The sequence below is a fragment of the Rana temporaria genome, chromosome 6, assembly GCF_905171775.1.
Source record: "Rana temporaria chromosome 6, aRanTem1.1, whole genome shotgun sequence".
Taxonomy (NCBI): Eukaryota; Metazoa; Chordata; class Amphibia; order Anura; family Ranidae; genus Rana; species Rana temporaria.
In genome coordinates, this window is record NC_053494.1 from 221,983,983 (window position 1) to 221,999,759 (window position 15,777).

The 15,777-nt window shown below is 47.3% G+C and overlaps 1 protein-coding gene across 3 annotated transcripts in view; it reads left to right on the forward strand.

Annotated features, from left to right (window-relative positions):
- SLC12A8 (solute carrier family 12 member 8) overlaps positions 1-15,777 on the forward strand; it is a 46,161-nt gene that overhangs the window by 25,445 nt on the left and 4,939 nt on the right. Inside the window, exons 9-13 of one of the 3 annotated variants that reach the window (XM_040358325.1) lie at positions 3,311-3,457; positions 8,084-8,617; positions 8,651-8,867; positions 11,803-11,900; positions 12,188-12,305. In XM_040358325.1, coding sequence (XP_040214259.1) covers positions 3,311-3,457; positions 8,084-8,617; positions 8,651-8,867; positions 11,803-11,900; positions 12,188-12,305 — 1,114 coding nt within the window. Of the gene's footprint in view, positions 1-3,310; positions 3,458-8,083; positions 8,868-8,954; positions 9,178-11,802; positions 11,901-12,187; positions 12,306-15,777 lie in introns of those variants that run through there. The other 2 variants (XM_040358324.1, XM_040358326.1) reach the window with 2 other exon arrangements.

The following is a 15,777-nucleotide window of genomic DNA, read 5'->3' on the forward strand; positions in this document are numbered from 1 at the left end:
GCCTATGGAGCCGCCTTGGCTGTGGAGCCACCAGGGTTTCTGAGCATGTGCCCCACCCTCTCTGGGCAAGCCAATGGAGCCGCATTGGCTGTGGAGCCACCAGGGTTTCTGAGCATGTGCCCCACCCCCTTTGGGCAGGCCGATGGAGCTGCCTTGGCTGTGGAGCCACCAGGGCCTCTGGGCAGGCCTATGGAGCCGCCTTGGCTGTGGAGCCACCAGGGTTTCTGAGCATGTCCAGTGCTGCCTCTGGGCATGAGCGCTCTTTCGTCTTTCATTCATGCTCAGAAACCCTGGCAGGTCATGTACACAAAGCCAGCTCCTGCTCTATGAAAAACTTGCCCTTGTGTGTGGACTATTGTCCTCCAGACCACCTATGGACTGTTTATGGACTTTTAGCTTTTTACTTTATTGTTTAGCCTTTTATATTGCTGGGTGTAGTCACTCGGTGGCGCCTGTACACCCGACCTTTACCCAGGATAGGTGAAGGGCCGATGTAACACAGTCGGCGTGATCTCAGCCCTGCCGCCCATAGACACGGGTATGCGGTCGCACGTATGTGTTACATGGAAGGCAAGAGACAAAACGTTTTATAGAAATTGACCAGTTTTGGACACGAGGCATCCAACGCTCACCGCAAAATAAACTCCTCAAAGTGTACAGGGCATGCGTAGTACATCCTCCCCGTCCGCTTCCCGCTAATTCCTGACTGTCAAAATGACAGCCAGGAGTTGCTGTGTGAATACAGGAGCTGGAGAAGCTGCTGCTGTCAAAAACTGACCATCTGACACAATGTTTATAAACATAGAGGTACTAAGTAACATTGTTTATAAACACTGATCATACAGGAAATAGAGAGATACAAAGTAACATTGTTTATTTCTCGTCTGATCAATGTTTATAGAGCAATACAAAGTAACATTGTTTATAAACATTGATCAGACAGGAAATAGAGAGATACAAAGTAACATTGTTTATTTCTCGTCTGATCAATGTTTATAGAGCAATACAAAGTAACATTGTTTATAAACATTAATCAGACAGGAGATTGAAACAATGTTACTTTGTATCTCGATCTCCTGTCTGATCAATGTTTATAAACAATGTTACTTTGTATCTCGATCTCCTGTCTGATCAATGTTTATAAACAATGTTACTTTGTATCTCTCTCTCTCCCGTCTGATCAATGTTTATAAACAATGTTACTTTGTATCTCTCTATCTCCCGTCTGATCAATGTTTATAAACAATGTTACTTTGTATCTCTCTATCTCCTGTCTGATCAATGTTTATAAACAATGTTACTTTGTATCTCTCTATCTCCCGACTGATCAATGTTTATAAACAATGTTACTTTGTATCTCTCTATCTCCTGTCTGATCAATGTTTATAAACAATGTTACTTTGTATCTCTCTATCTCCCGTCTGATCAATGTTTATAAACAATGTTACTTTGTATCTCTCTATCTCCCGTCTGATCAATGTTTATAAACAATGTTACTTTGTATCTCTATCTCTCCCGTCTGATCAATGTTTATAAACAATGTTACTTTGTATCTCTCTATCTCCCGTCTGATCGATGTTTATAAACAATGTTACTTTGTATCTCTATCTCCCGTCTGATCAATGTTTATAAACAATGTTACTTTGTATCTCTCTATCTCCCGTCTGATCAATGTTTATAAACAATGTTACTTTGTATCTCTCTATCTCCGTCTGATCAATGTTTATAAACAATGTTACTTTGTATCTCTCTATCTCCCATCTGATCAATGTTTATAAACAATGTTACTTTGTATCTCTCTATCTCCTGTCTGATCAATGTTTATAAACAATGTTACTTTGTATCTCTCTATCTCCCGTCTGATCAATGTTTATAAACAATGTTACTTTGTATCTCTATCTCCCGTCTGATCAATGTTTATAAACAATGTTACTTTGTATCTCTCTCCATCTCCTGTCTGATCAATGTTTATAAACAATGTTACTTTGTATCTCTCCATCTCCTGTCTGATCAATGTTTATAAACAATGTTACTTTGTATCTCTCTCCATCTCCTGTCTGATCAATGTTTATAAACAATGTTACTTTGTATCTCTCTATCTCCCGTCTGATCAATGTTTATAAACAATGTTACTTTGTATCTCTCTATCTCCCGTCTGATCAATGTTTATAAACAATGTTACTTTGTATCTCTCTATCTCCCGTCTGATCAATGTTTATAAACAATGTTACTTTGTATCTCTCTCCATCTCCTGTCTGATCAATGTTTATAAACAATGTTACTTTGTATCTCTCTATCTCCTGTCTGATCAATGTTTATAAACAATGTTACTTTGTATCTCTCTATCTCCCGTCTGATCAATGTTTATAAACAATGTTACTTTGTATCTCTCTCTCTCCCGTCTGATCAATGTTTATAAACAATGTTACTTTGTATCTCTATCTCCCGTCTGATCAATGTTTATAAACAATGTTACTTTGTATCTCTCTATCTCCCGTCTGATCAATGTTTATAAACAATGTTACTTTGTATCTCTCTATCTCCCGTCTGATCAATGTTTATAAACAATGTTACTTTGTATCTCTCTCTCTCCCGTCTGATCAATGTTTATAAACAATGTTACTTTGTATCTCTCTCCATCTCCTGTCTGATCAATGTTTATAAACAATGTTACTTTGTATCTCTCTATCTCCCGTCTGATCAATGTTTATAAACAATGTTACTTTGTATCTCTCTCCATCTCCTGTCTGATCAATGTTTATAAACAATGTTACTTTGTATCTCTCTATCTCCCGTCTGATCAATGTTTATAAACACTGTTACTTTGTATCTCTCTATCTCCCGTCTGATCAATGTTTATAAACAATGTTACTTTGTATCTCTCTATCTCCTGTCTGATCAATGTTTATAAAAAGATAAAAAGTAACCTTGTTTATAAACATTGATCAGAGAGGAGACAGTGAAGAGTTAATTGTAACATTGTGGCGTTTGTCTGTATTCTGTGTCATTCATCTGCATGTGATGTCGGGTAAAACAACTTTACAAGTAGTAATTTTTTATTTATTTTTTTATAACATGAATAAAGCTGATATCTGATTGGCTCTGTACAGTGAATCATGTTTTGTGGTATATGTTGAGTTGTGAGAACAGATTGGTTGTCATATTCTAGAGCTGTGTGGAAGATGCGGTATCCCTTGGTAACCAGAGTTCAGCTCTGATCAGTGAGAGATGAATTCTGGTTGCTATCGGTTACCCCACATAAATACAGACTGTATTGTATATTGCAGATTTTTCTCAATGTCTCTTGCAGGTTTCCCTGGTGGGCTTCCTCTTCCTCATCGGCCTCTACATCTCCTCGCTGGCGTCCTGCATGGGCGGTCTGTACGGCGCTCCCAGAATCCTCCAGTGCATAGCGCAGGAGAAGGTCATCCCCATCCTCTCCTTCTTGGGACACGGAGTGAGTGACGCTTCTCACGTCAACCTGCCCATAGCGGCCAATCGGCTTTCATTTTCCAGGTCTTGTATTTTGAAAGAGACAATTGCTGCGCATGCACAGCCGGCGGAAGATTCCTGCTTTTTTAACCACTTACCGAACGCCGCATGTAAATGTACGTCCACAGAATGGCACGTACAGGCACATGGGCGTACATGTACGTCCTTGCCTTCTAGCGGGTGGGGGGTCCGATCGGGACCCCCCCCCCCGCTACACGCGGCGGTCGGATTCCCGCGTGGAGCGATCCGGGACGAGGGAGCGGCTATTCGTTTTATAGCCGATCCGTCGCGATCGCTCCCCGGAGCTGAAGAACGGGGAGAGCCGCGTGTAAACACGGCTTCCCCGTGCTTCACTATGGTGGTGCATCGATCGTGTGATCCCTTTTATAGGGAGACTCGATCGATGACGTCACACCTACAGCCACACCCCCCTACAGTTGTAAACACACACTAGGTGAACACTAACTCCTACAGCGCCCCCTGTGGTTAACTCCCAAACTGCAACTGACATTTTCACAATAAACAATGCATTTTTAATGCATTTTTTGCTGTGAAAATGACAATGGTCCCAAAAATGTGTCAAAATTGTCCGAAGTGTCCGCCATAATGTCGCAGTCACGAAAAAAATCGCTGATCGCCGCCATTAGTAGTAAAAAAAAAAAAATTAATAAAAATGCAATAAAACTATCCCCTATTTTGTAAACGCTATAAATGTTGCGCAAACCAATCGATAAACGCTTATTGCGATTTTTTTTTTTTATAAATATGTAGAAGAATACGTATCGGCCTAAACTGAGGAAAAAAATGTTTTTATATATGTTTTTGGGGGATATTTATTATAGCAAAAAGTAAAAAATATTGCATTTTTTTCAAAATTGTCGCTCTATTTTTGTTTATAGCGCAAAAAATAAAAACCGCAGAGGTGATCAAATACCACCAAAAGAAAGCTCTATTTGTGGGGAAAAAAGGACGCCAATTTTGTTTGGGAGCCACGTCGCACGACCGCGCAATTGTCTGTTAAAGCGACGCAGTGCCGAATCGCAAAACCTGGCCTGGGCATTAAGCTGCCTAAAGGTCCGGGGCTTAAGTGGTTAATGCATCACAGTGATTGGACGCCGGCTCATAGGATTTGGGGGGTCTGTGCTAGAGCGGATTTATCCTGTGAGTGGGATAGGTGAATAGGATTTTGGAGTCTGTGCTAGTAAAGGTAGTGGGGGTGCGGATTTGTGCTGTGAGGGGGGATAGGAGAATAGGATTTGATCTGAAAGGGGGGATTTGGGGGGTTTGTGCTAGAAAATGTGGTGATTTGTGCTGGGATCAGATTTTTTTGGGGGGGTGGGTTGGTGGATTTATGCTAGTAGGGATGATTGGGGGGGGGTGCTAGGAGGGGAAGTATTTGTAGTGGGGGGGGGGAGAGGATTTGTTCTCGGAGGAGACATTCGAGGGGTCATGGATTTGTGCTAAGAGGGGAAGTTATTTTTCTTGTTTGGTGGGGGGGTTGTGCTGGGGACATATGGGGAGAGAGAGGATTTGATCTGGGGGGGGGGGGCAAGGATTTGTCCCTGGAGGGGGGAATGTCAGCAGGGGGGTGGATTTGTACTGGGAAGAAGGGGGGATTTATGCTTAGGGGGTAGCATGCTAATTTATTTTATCTTGGCAGTTCAGCCCAGAAGCTGACCACACTGCCTGACCTACAAGCAGCCACTAGGGGGATCCTCGTATACAGGAAGTTCATAGACTGTGAAATCTACGATGACGTTGTGGGAGAAGCGCTGACCGTTCCCTGTACTTCCCCTTTAAGCCGATCTCGGGTTCAGGGCGGAGTCTCGGCGTTTGGCGGTAATTCCCCCGGTAATCGGGATTATGGATTTGGCCGCATTCTCCTCCTCATTAGAAGTGTGAGAACGGATGTCGGGATTAGGTGTCTGCCGGGTGTGAGCTGATTATCGGGGGGGATGGGGAAGCCCCCCTCGTCCCCCCCCCCCGGATATACGGGACGGTCTGCGGTTTTCCCATCGATCGCTCTGGTCATGTGATATCGGAGGATAGAGATCAGCCCGGGACTGACATTTATATCGCACAGTAATGCAGCATGATGCAGCACATGTTTCAGGCCCCGGGGGAAGCTGGGCTGGTAACGCCCTTCCTTCATCCGCATACCAAGATCCCGATGATCATCGGAGAAATCTCATGACCCCGAAGGGAAGAGTCCCGGCTAAATGTCCGGCCAACCGGCTCTGTCCGGGATAAATGTGTGTGATAATAACATGGAGAGCAGAGCCGGGAATACGAGGACTGCATTACCTAGAACTACACAATGATGGGGCTTAGGGACTCGTGTGCCCCCAGGCCCCGCCGACTGTGTGCCCCCAGGCCCGCCGACTGTGTGCCCCCAGGCCCGCCGACTGTGTGCCCCCAGGCCCGCCGACTGTGTGCCCCCAGGCCCGCCTCTTGCCGACTGACTGTGTGCCCCCAGCCTCTTGCCGACTGACTGTGTGCCCCCAGGCCCGCCTCTTGCCAACTGTGTGCCCCCAGGCCCCGCCGACTGCGCGCCCCCAGGCCCCGCCGACTGCGCGCCCCCAGGCCCCGCCGACTGCGCGCCCCCAGGCCCCGCCGACTGCGCGCCCCCAGGCCCCGCCGACTGCGCGCCCCCAGGCCCCGCCGACTGCGTGCCCCCAGGCCCGCCTCTTGCCAACTGCGTGCCCCCAGGTCCGCCTCTTGCCGACTGCGTGCCCCCAGGCCCGCCTCCTGCCGACTGCGCGCCCCCAGGCCCCGCCTCTTGCCGATTGCGTGCCCCCAGGCCCCGCCTCTTGCCGACTGCGTGCCACTGCCCCGCCTCCTTACCCTTCAGGGTTCCACCATCCCTTCACATTAAGCTCAACATGTTTCATGCAGTCAGAGTCTTCAGGAGAGAGAGATTAATAATGGTGCACATACACTAACAATGTAATGAATACAATTATGTAGAGGGTGATTAGGTGTCCCGGGAGCCGCACATCAAGGCAAGACCTGCTGTATGATAGATAACGACAGTCTCAGCCTGGATCCCCGCCAGGCCACGCCCCCAACGCGTTTCACTCCACCCAGCAATACTCATGGGGAGCGGCTCACACACATATCCTTGGTTCATCATACAATTATGTAGGGATAGCCAACCAAAGCAATTACAGTAAACATCGGGCAGAAACAATGTCCCAAGTACGGCACGTCACACGAAACACCAGAAGTATGGAGTACAAGAAGCATGTACCCTACATGAGCATTAAGCTACCAATGGTAAGACGGAGGACAATAAACCCCTGTCCTGTGATTGGTTGTATCATTTTTGTTAGATGGGTCCTGTGGTGTCCCCATGGTAGAAGAATCTCTCCAGTAGAACATGCGGTCCCGTCTGGTCTCCCGGTAATCTCTAGACATGTGCAATTCGTTTCGTTCCAAATTGGTGTTTCTTTTACGAATTTTGACTAATTTATTAATTCCGAAATTGACGAATTTCTGTTTTTTTCTTTTTTTATTCATTTTCGGATTTTCGAATTTTAAAATTTTCGAATTCTGAATTTTTGAATTTTTGAAATTCCGAATTTCGGAAATTTTAGAAAATTATAAATTTCGGAAATTTTAGAAAATTATAAATTTCGGAAATTTAGAAAATTAGATGTAGAGGGAGACATAGTGAATGTCGTCTTATACATATATAATCTATGGGGCAGATTCTCGTACAGCCGCGCAAAATTGTGTGGGCGTAACGTATCTCATTTACGTTCTGCCTCCGCAACTTACACGACCAAGTGCTGTATTCTCAAAGCACTTGCTCCGTAAGTTGCAGCGGCGCAGCGTAAATCACCCGGCGAAATTCAAATTCGGCGGGTAGGGGGCGTGTATCATTTAAATGAAGCGCGTCCCCGCACCGAACGAACTGCGCATGCGCGGTCCGTAAAATATCCCAGTGTGCATTGCTCCAAATGACGTCGCAAGGACGTCATTGGTTTCGACCTGAACGTAAATGACGTCCAGCCCCATTCACGGACGACTTACGCAAACTACATAACTTTTTAAAATTTCGACGCAGGAACGACGGCCATACTTAACATTGGCTGCGCCTCATATAGCAGGGGCAACTATACGCCGGGAAAAGCCTAACGTAAACGTCGTAACTTCACTGCGTCGGCCGCGCGTACGTTCGGGAATTTGCGTATCTAGCTAATTTGCATACTCGACGAGGATTTCGACGGAAGCGCCACCTAGCGGTCCAAAAAAAAATGCAGTTTAGATCCGACGGCGTAAGAGACTTACGCCTGTCGGATCTAATGGATATCTATGCATAGATATGACGGCTCAACGCAGAGATACGACGGCGTATCTGGAGATACGCCGTTGCATCTCGGTTGAGAATCTGGGCCTATATATATTTATATATATATATATATATATATATATATATATATATATATATATATATATATATATATATATATATATATATATATATATATATATATATACTGGGGGGGGGGGCAACACTCTCTATAAAAGATTTCCAAACTGTTCTTGTTACCAATTCTGACTGCTGTCTTTGTCTCTTGCCATGTAGAGAGGACCCAACAAGACCCCGGTGGCGGCCATCTTCCTGACTGGCCTCCTCACGATGGCCTTCGTCTTCGTTGGCCAAGTCAACATCTTGGCGCCGATTGTTACAATCAATTTCATGCTGACGTACAGCGTCGTGGATTACTCGTACTTCTCGGTGACCATGACCTACAATCTCCAGCGCTGCTACAAGGTGGTCCGCCAAGCCGCCCCCAAGACACCCAGTCCATCTCAGCCTCTGATCCTTGACAAGTCCACCAGCTATGGGTCAAATGGGACCTTGCTGGCGTTCACCAAGGACATGGACCAGCTCTTTAAGGAGGGCCATACAGAGTCCACAAAGACTCCAGATAAGAAAGAGAAGAATTTCATGAAACTTATGAAGTCCAGGAAACCCGCCAAGCAGACCTTGCAAGATAGTTTCCAGTTGGACTTAAAGCTGAACACTGACCTTGAGGGTCCTACGGCCAACAGGACAGTCGAGGAGAAGGAGAACGGGGCAGTGGCCAAAACGGCAGATTATGGGAATACAGACCAGGCAGCCAATGAGGGCAGGAGCACACCTGACCAGGCAGCCAATGAGGGCAGGAGCACACCTGACCAGGTCCGGGAGGACGGTGGCACCACTGATGAGGGCCGGGAAGACCGTGAAGCTGGTGAAGACCCATTGGACAACCAGGGAGAAGCAGGGCAATGTATGTGTGATGAGGAGGAGTATGTCGAGGGGACCGAGGATCGGGAGAAGCTCTTCACAGAGGTCCATCAGCCGGGAGCCGAGGAGAGAGAAGGTATGTAGCCGGGCTGCAAGGTGGAGCCACATGTAGGATTGGTGGTGGTGTAAGTCTGTCTGTTCTGTTTTTATATCTTGTCTAAAGGTGTTTCCGAGGAACGAATACAACTGTACAATGCGAGCAACACTCCCTAGAGGGGCCCTCAGGAGCGAGTGCCAGGGGTTCACCCCGTCCCCAGCCCCAGGAGCTCCAACCTGTGTGCTCCTTGCAGAAGCTTCTCCTGGGGGTGATCATTGCTCCTGATAGGCTGCACTCTTCTCATTGATCTCTGCTGGTGGAGGTGGAGAAAGAAGTGCTGGACTGCAGTGGAGGAGTGCGGTGCAGGTAGGTGTGCTGTACAGGTGCAAGTGATCTCCCCCCCCCCCCCCCGTCCCCCCGCCCCCCCGTCACACCATCCAATGCACAGCGATTCTCAGGCAGGGTTCTGTGCAAGATTGGGGGGGTTCCTTCAGAGGTTGGTAGGGGTTCTTTGAGGAGTTTAGATTGACCTTCAACATGATGCCTACAAACTTCCAGAGCCAAGACCACTGGCCAGACTCAGCAGCTACCAATGTAAGGGACATTCTTCCCACTGATCACCAATGTAAGGGACATTCTTCTCACTGATCACCAATGTAAGGAACATTCTTCCCACTGATCACCAATGTAAGGGACATTCTTCCCACTGATCACCAATGTAAGGGACATTCTTCTCACTGATCACCAATGTAAGGAACATTCTTCTCACTGATCACCAATGTAAGGAACATTCTTCTCACTGACCACCAATGTAAGGAACATTCTTCTCACTGATCACCAATGTAAGGAACATTCTTCTCACTGATCACCAATGTAAGGAACATTCTTCTCACTGATCACCAATGTAAGGGACATTCTTCTCACTGATCACCAATGTAAGGTACATTCTTCTCACTGATCACCAATGTAAGGGACATTCTTCCCACTGATCACCAATGTAAGGAACATTCTTCCCACTGATCACCAATGTAAGGGACATTCTTCCCACTGATCACCAATGTAAGGGACATTCTTCTCACTGATCACCAATGTAAGGAACATTCTTCCCACTGATCACCAATGTAAGGGACATTCTTCCCACTGATCACCAATGTAAGGGACATTCTTCTCACTGATCACCAATGTAAGGGACATTCTTCTCACTGATCACCAATGTAAGGGACATTTCTTCTCACTGATCACCAATGTAAGGAACATTCTTCCCACTGATCACCAATGTAAGGGACATTCTTCCCACTGATCACCAATGTAAGGGACATTCTTCCCACTGATCACCAATGTAAGGGACATTCTTCCCACTGATCACCAATGTAAGGGACATTCTTCCCACTGATCACCAATGTAAGGGACATTCTTCTCACTGATCACCAATGTAAGGGACATTCTTCTCACTGATCACCAATGTAAGGAACATTCTTCTCACTGATCACCAATGTAAGGGACATTCTTCCCACTGATCACCAATGTAAGGGACATTCTTCCCACTGATCACCAATGTAAGGGACATTCTTCTCACTGATCACCAATGTAAGGAACATTCTTCCCACTGATCACCAATGTAAGGGACATTCTTCTCACTGATCACCAATGTAAGGGACATTCTTCCCACTGATCACCAATGTAAGGGACATTCTTCTCACTGATCACCAATGTAAGGGACATTCTTCCCACTGATCACCAATGTAAGGGACATTCTTCTCACTGATCACCAATGTAAGGAACATTCTTCTCACTGATCACCAATGTAAGGGACATTCTTCTCACTGATCACCAATGTAAGGTACATTCTTCTCACTGATCACCAATGTAAGGGACATTCTTCCCACTGATCACCAATGTAAGGAACATTCTTCTCACTGATCACCAATGTAAGGGACATTCTTCCCACTGATCACCAATGTAAGGAACATTCTTCTCACTGATCACCAATGTAAGGGACATTCTTCTCACTGATCACCAATGTAAGGAACATTCTTCTCACTGATCACCAATGTAAGGAACATTCTTCCCACTGATCACCAATGTAAGGGACATTCTTCCCACTGATCACCAATGTAAGGAACATTCTTCTCACTGATCACCAATGTAAGGGACATTCTTCCCACTGATCACCAATGTAAGGGACATTCTTCTCACTGATCACCAATGTAAGGGACATTCTTCCCACTGATCACCAATGTAAGGAACATTCTTCTCACTGATCACCAATGTAAGGGACATTCTTCCCACTGATCACCAATGTAAGGAACATTCTTCCCACTGATCACCAATGTAAGGGACATTCTTCCCACTGATCACCAATGTAAGGGACATTCTTCTCACTGATCACCAATGTAAGGTACATTCTTCTCACTGATCACCAATGTAAGGAACATTCTTCCCACTGATCACCAATGTAAGGGACATTCTTCTCACTGATCACCAATGTAAGGGACATTCTTCCCACTGATCACCAATGTAAGGAACATTCTTCCCACTGATCACCAATGTAAGGAACATTCTTCCCACTGATCACCAATGTAAGGGACATTCTTCTCACTGATCACCAATGTAAGGGACATTCTTCCCACTGATCACCAATGTAAGGGACATTCTTCTCACTGATCAATGTACGAGTTTCTTCTGGACTTAATTATTAGTCTTCATATTACTATCATGATAAATACAGAATTATTTTATCATATAGAGTCGAGGGTTTTAAAGTGATTCACCTTGGGTGTCTTATGTTCTTCTTTATTTTTTTTAATTCTATTATCTGTACCTCGCTGATGATGTAATGTGCGGTGATTTGTGGATACAAATTTTCGGTAGGCGTTTCCTGAGACCTGGAAATGATTTCTGGGGTTCCTCTGGGGAGGGGCAGATGTCCCCCCAAACCTCAGTGTCTCTAATGACTGATTTTTGCCTCCTGCAGATCCCAGCCAGAAGCAGAAGGTTCCGGAGTTTGAGATCCAGAGTCTGTCCTCGTCCTTCTACAGCAAGCTGTGCAATCACTGGGTGTCCTTCATCGGGGTGAGCCGATCTCCGGGAATTCCCACACCTCCTCTTCTGTTCCTCCACTTGTTACATTTCATCTCCTCCTTCCTCAATATGTTACATTGTATCTCCTCTTTCCTCAATATATTACATTGTAGCTCCTTCATCCTCAATATGCTATGTCTCATCTCCTCCTTCCTCAATATATTACATTGTATCTCCTCCTTTATTCTCAATATATTACATTATATCTCTTTTATCCTCCAATATGTTAATTTCATTGCTTCCATCCTCAATGTGTTACCTCTCCTCCGTCCTCGCAGGCCATCCTCTCTCTGGTCATCATGTTCATCATTCAGTGGATCTACGCTCTGGTGAATATCGGGGTGGCCATCATTCTCTACTTCTACATTGGCAGGGTGAGCCCGGGTCTGAACCCAGGTAAGTCGGGGGTGTCACCGCAGACCACCTTAATGTTTTATATTATCAGATTGTTGATTCTCTAGGTTGCGCAGTCTTATGCCAGGCCAATGATTTTTTGGGCCCCGTGTCCCAATGGCCAGTCCATCCTCACTCAGGGATGGACTGGCCATTGGGACTACAGGGAGTTTCCCGGTGGGCCAGCTTCAGTGACAGCGGACCGCTGCCCCCCTCCGCTCCTCTGTCTCTCCCTTCCCGCAGCGCTCACCTGGGGGGAACAGAGAAGCAGGGGGAGGATAAGAGGAGCATGGGGGAGGGGACAGACAGCTGACGCAACAGCTATGGCCTGGGAGTTTCTCACTTCTGCCTAATCTTGTCCCATAAGGGGGGGGGGCACCAAACTGATTCCTTGCCCCTGGTGAAATAATGTCTAGCTTCCCACTGGTACTGCCTATAAGAGGACCAGTACCAGCCGTTCTACTCTAATAAAGTAGAACGGCTAGTGGCCGGGGGGGGGGGGGGGGGGGGTGCAGGATTTGTCCGGCCATGGGAGAGACCTGTCAAAGTGGGCCAATCTGGATAAAGTCCAGGGCCAAATTTTTGTCCCAGTCCAGCCCTGCCCTCACTCCTTATTTGTGGCCCTTTTCTAGTGCTGCTGATCTCTTGGGGCCCCTCTGCATCCACTTCCTGTCTCCATGCACTCCAGTGATGGCAGAATGACCTTTCTCGGGGTGGATTTCCTGATGGTGACGGCCGTGGGCCGTGTCTGTGTCACGTGTGCTGAAATGACCACTTGTACTCTCCATCAAATGTCCGTGTGACGGGGTGACAACACAGGAGCACAATTGGCAGACAAGGACAGAGCGTTGTCACCTGATAACAGGAAGCGCCCTGAGCAAGGACCTCCATGGCGGGATCACTAAGGATTCTTCTAATAAACCTGAAGATTTAACGAGAGTAAAAACTTCTGATCTTATTTGAACTTGTATAGGATTTTAGTGATTAGCTCAACATCTACTTGGGTAGTGTGGCCCCCAGTAGAAGCAACGTGGCCCCCGGTTTTAGGTTTATTCTACACAATACGGCCTCCAGTTTTATTGGCGTTGGAAATGTCAGTCATAGAAAGAGATGATATACGGAAGGGAGCAGAGATCTGAATGTGTGTAGAACACGGGGGCAATCTATGGCGGGGGGGGGGGTGGGGCAATGTATGGCGGGGGGGGGCTATGTATGGTGGGGGGGGGGGCTGGCTATGTATGGCGGGGGGGGGGGGGGGTATTGGGAGTCTTTCCACATTCCCTCTTCATCCGTCATTCTATGCGGAGTTCCTCCATTCAGCGGCTCGGCTCTCCATAGTGAGGTGATTTTACGGATTTGCATGATAATTGGAGGAATTCTCCGGGTGTCTCCGGGTCGGCGTTGTCTGGTGCTCCGGCCGCTCTCATGGCGAGGAGTCTGAATAGACGATTCATGTCCAGAATACAATTCTCCCGAAGACATTCACTCCTTTGTCTTTATAGGAAGATTTTCTCTTTTATGGAGGGGGGACGGAACTCTGTGCAGAGGGAAACGTGTATTCAGGGTGCAAATGTGTGTGTGGGACTTGTGTGTGAGTTCAGGGGGGCTGGGGCTTGTGTTTAGGGTGTGTGTGTGTTTAGGGTGATGGGGGTGATGGGGGGGGGGTGTGTGTGTTTAGGGTGCAGGGGGTGTGTGTGTGTGTGTGTGTGTGTGTGTGTGTGTGTGTGTGTGTGTGTGTGTGTGTGTGTGTGTGTGTGTGTGTGTGTGTGTTTAGGGTGATGGGGGCGGTGTGTTTAGGGTGCAGGGGGGGGGGTGTGTGTTTAGGGTGCAGGGGGGTGTGTGTGTGTTTAGGGTGCAGGGGGGGTGTGTGTGTGTTTAGGGGGGGGGGGGGTTGTATGTTTAGGGGGGAAGGGGGGTGTGTATGTATGTATGTATGTATGTATGTATGTATTGTGACGGTATCGGTATGATATCCCCGTCAAGCATTCCCTCCTCTCCATACAAGAACATCACAGGATTCCCCACACATGCCAAGCTTACTGCTAGAACAAGACACTTTATTGACACCAAACTCAGCTTATATGTGGTTACAGCCTGTTAGGAACGCCCCCCTCACACAGTGGGGTTTCCCATACAGATTATAGGAGACAAGTCGGAGCCGACCATGCAGACACGTTTCTTTAGATAAAGACATCACTGGAGTTAATTACTACACTGAAGCAATCAGAATAATTAACATACTACTTCTCTAATCATTTAGCCTGATGATACAATACACATCTTTTAAGGGTAAACACAGATCTTCTTTACACAACACAATAGATCAATTAACCTTTAGAATAGTGAGGGGACATTAGCACGTCAATAACCGGTCAGAGGAATGAATCACACATGAAATTCCTTTCTACCTCTACCCATGGCTAGCAGGGAGCAGTATACTGAGACATATAGGCAAATGTATCACAATGGCCCCCCTTTTGCTCCCTGCTCCGGCAAATCCGGTTGGACCTTCCCTGGTCCAGTAGGGTTGACGGGTTCAGAGCTTTTAGTCCGAGGTTAACTCCGTTTGGCATGACTGACCTCCCTTGACAACTGCTTCAGACTCAGGTATGTCACCGGGTCGTCAGATCACACGCCGGTCAGTCCCCAAGTCTTTGTGCGATCTGCAAAGTCACCAGAAGTCAGTGTGAAGACAGCGAATGGGTCTGTGCGCCGCCATCTAGGTGTCCCGCTATGGGAGGGGGCAGGTTATGGCTCTGAAGTGACAATCACAGGAGATTCATAAAAAGGAAAAGTTATATTTGTTGTAGCACTGGTGCTCAGAGTCCGGGGGGGGGGGGGAGAGAGAGGGGACTCAGAGCCCCATAAGGTCAGCCACCCCCTGCTCCCTCCGCAGCCGCCGGTTCTCCTCTTGGAGCTTCTCCAGCTCCATCTCCAGTTCATGGAGCCTGGGGGGTCAGCCTGCTGTGACCTCAGGTGGTTGTTCTCCTCCTCCATGCGGCTTATGCACTCCTCCAGCTCTATGTACTCACGGATCAGATCCTGCTTGCTCATGTCCTGCAGGCTCTCCACGTGGTCCTTCATCATCAGGAACTGGGTGGTGGTGTAAGGGGCCACCGGTGGGCCCTTGGCGAACATCTCGGCCCGCATCTGAGACGCCCGCTGCGACTCCCTCTCCTCCAGTCGCTTCTTCTCCTCCCAGGTCAGCTTGTTATACGGCTTCCAGGACCTCTTCTTCTTGGAGGGTAGCTGGCGGTGCCTCTTTCTGCCCAGCTCCCTCCAAGGCCCCTCCGGCTCAGGGCTGTCGCCCATGACCAGCTGACAATGGTGTTCCCTGTTGTCCGTAATAGCAGATTGTACCATGAGGGCTTCGTAAGGGGTGCCCAATGGTTCTTCCCGACCCCGCTCCTGGGGATCCCAAGCCGAGTCTACACAATGGGCTGCTGCTGGTGGGTGGTACCCAGGTTGAGACCAA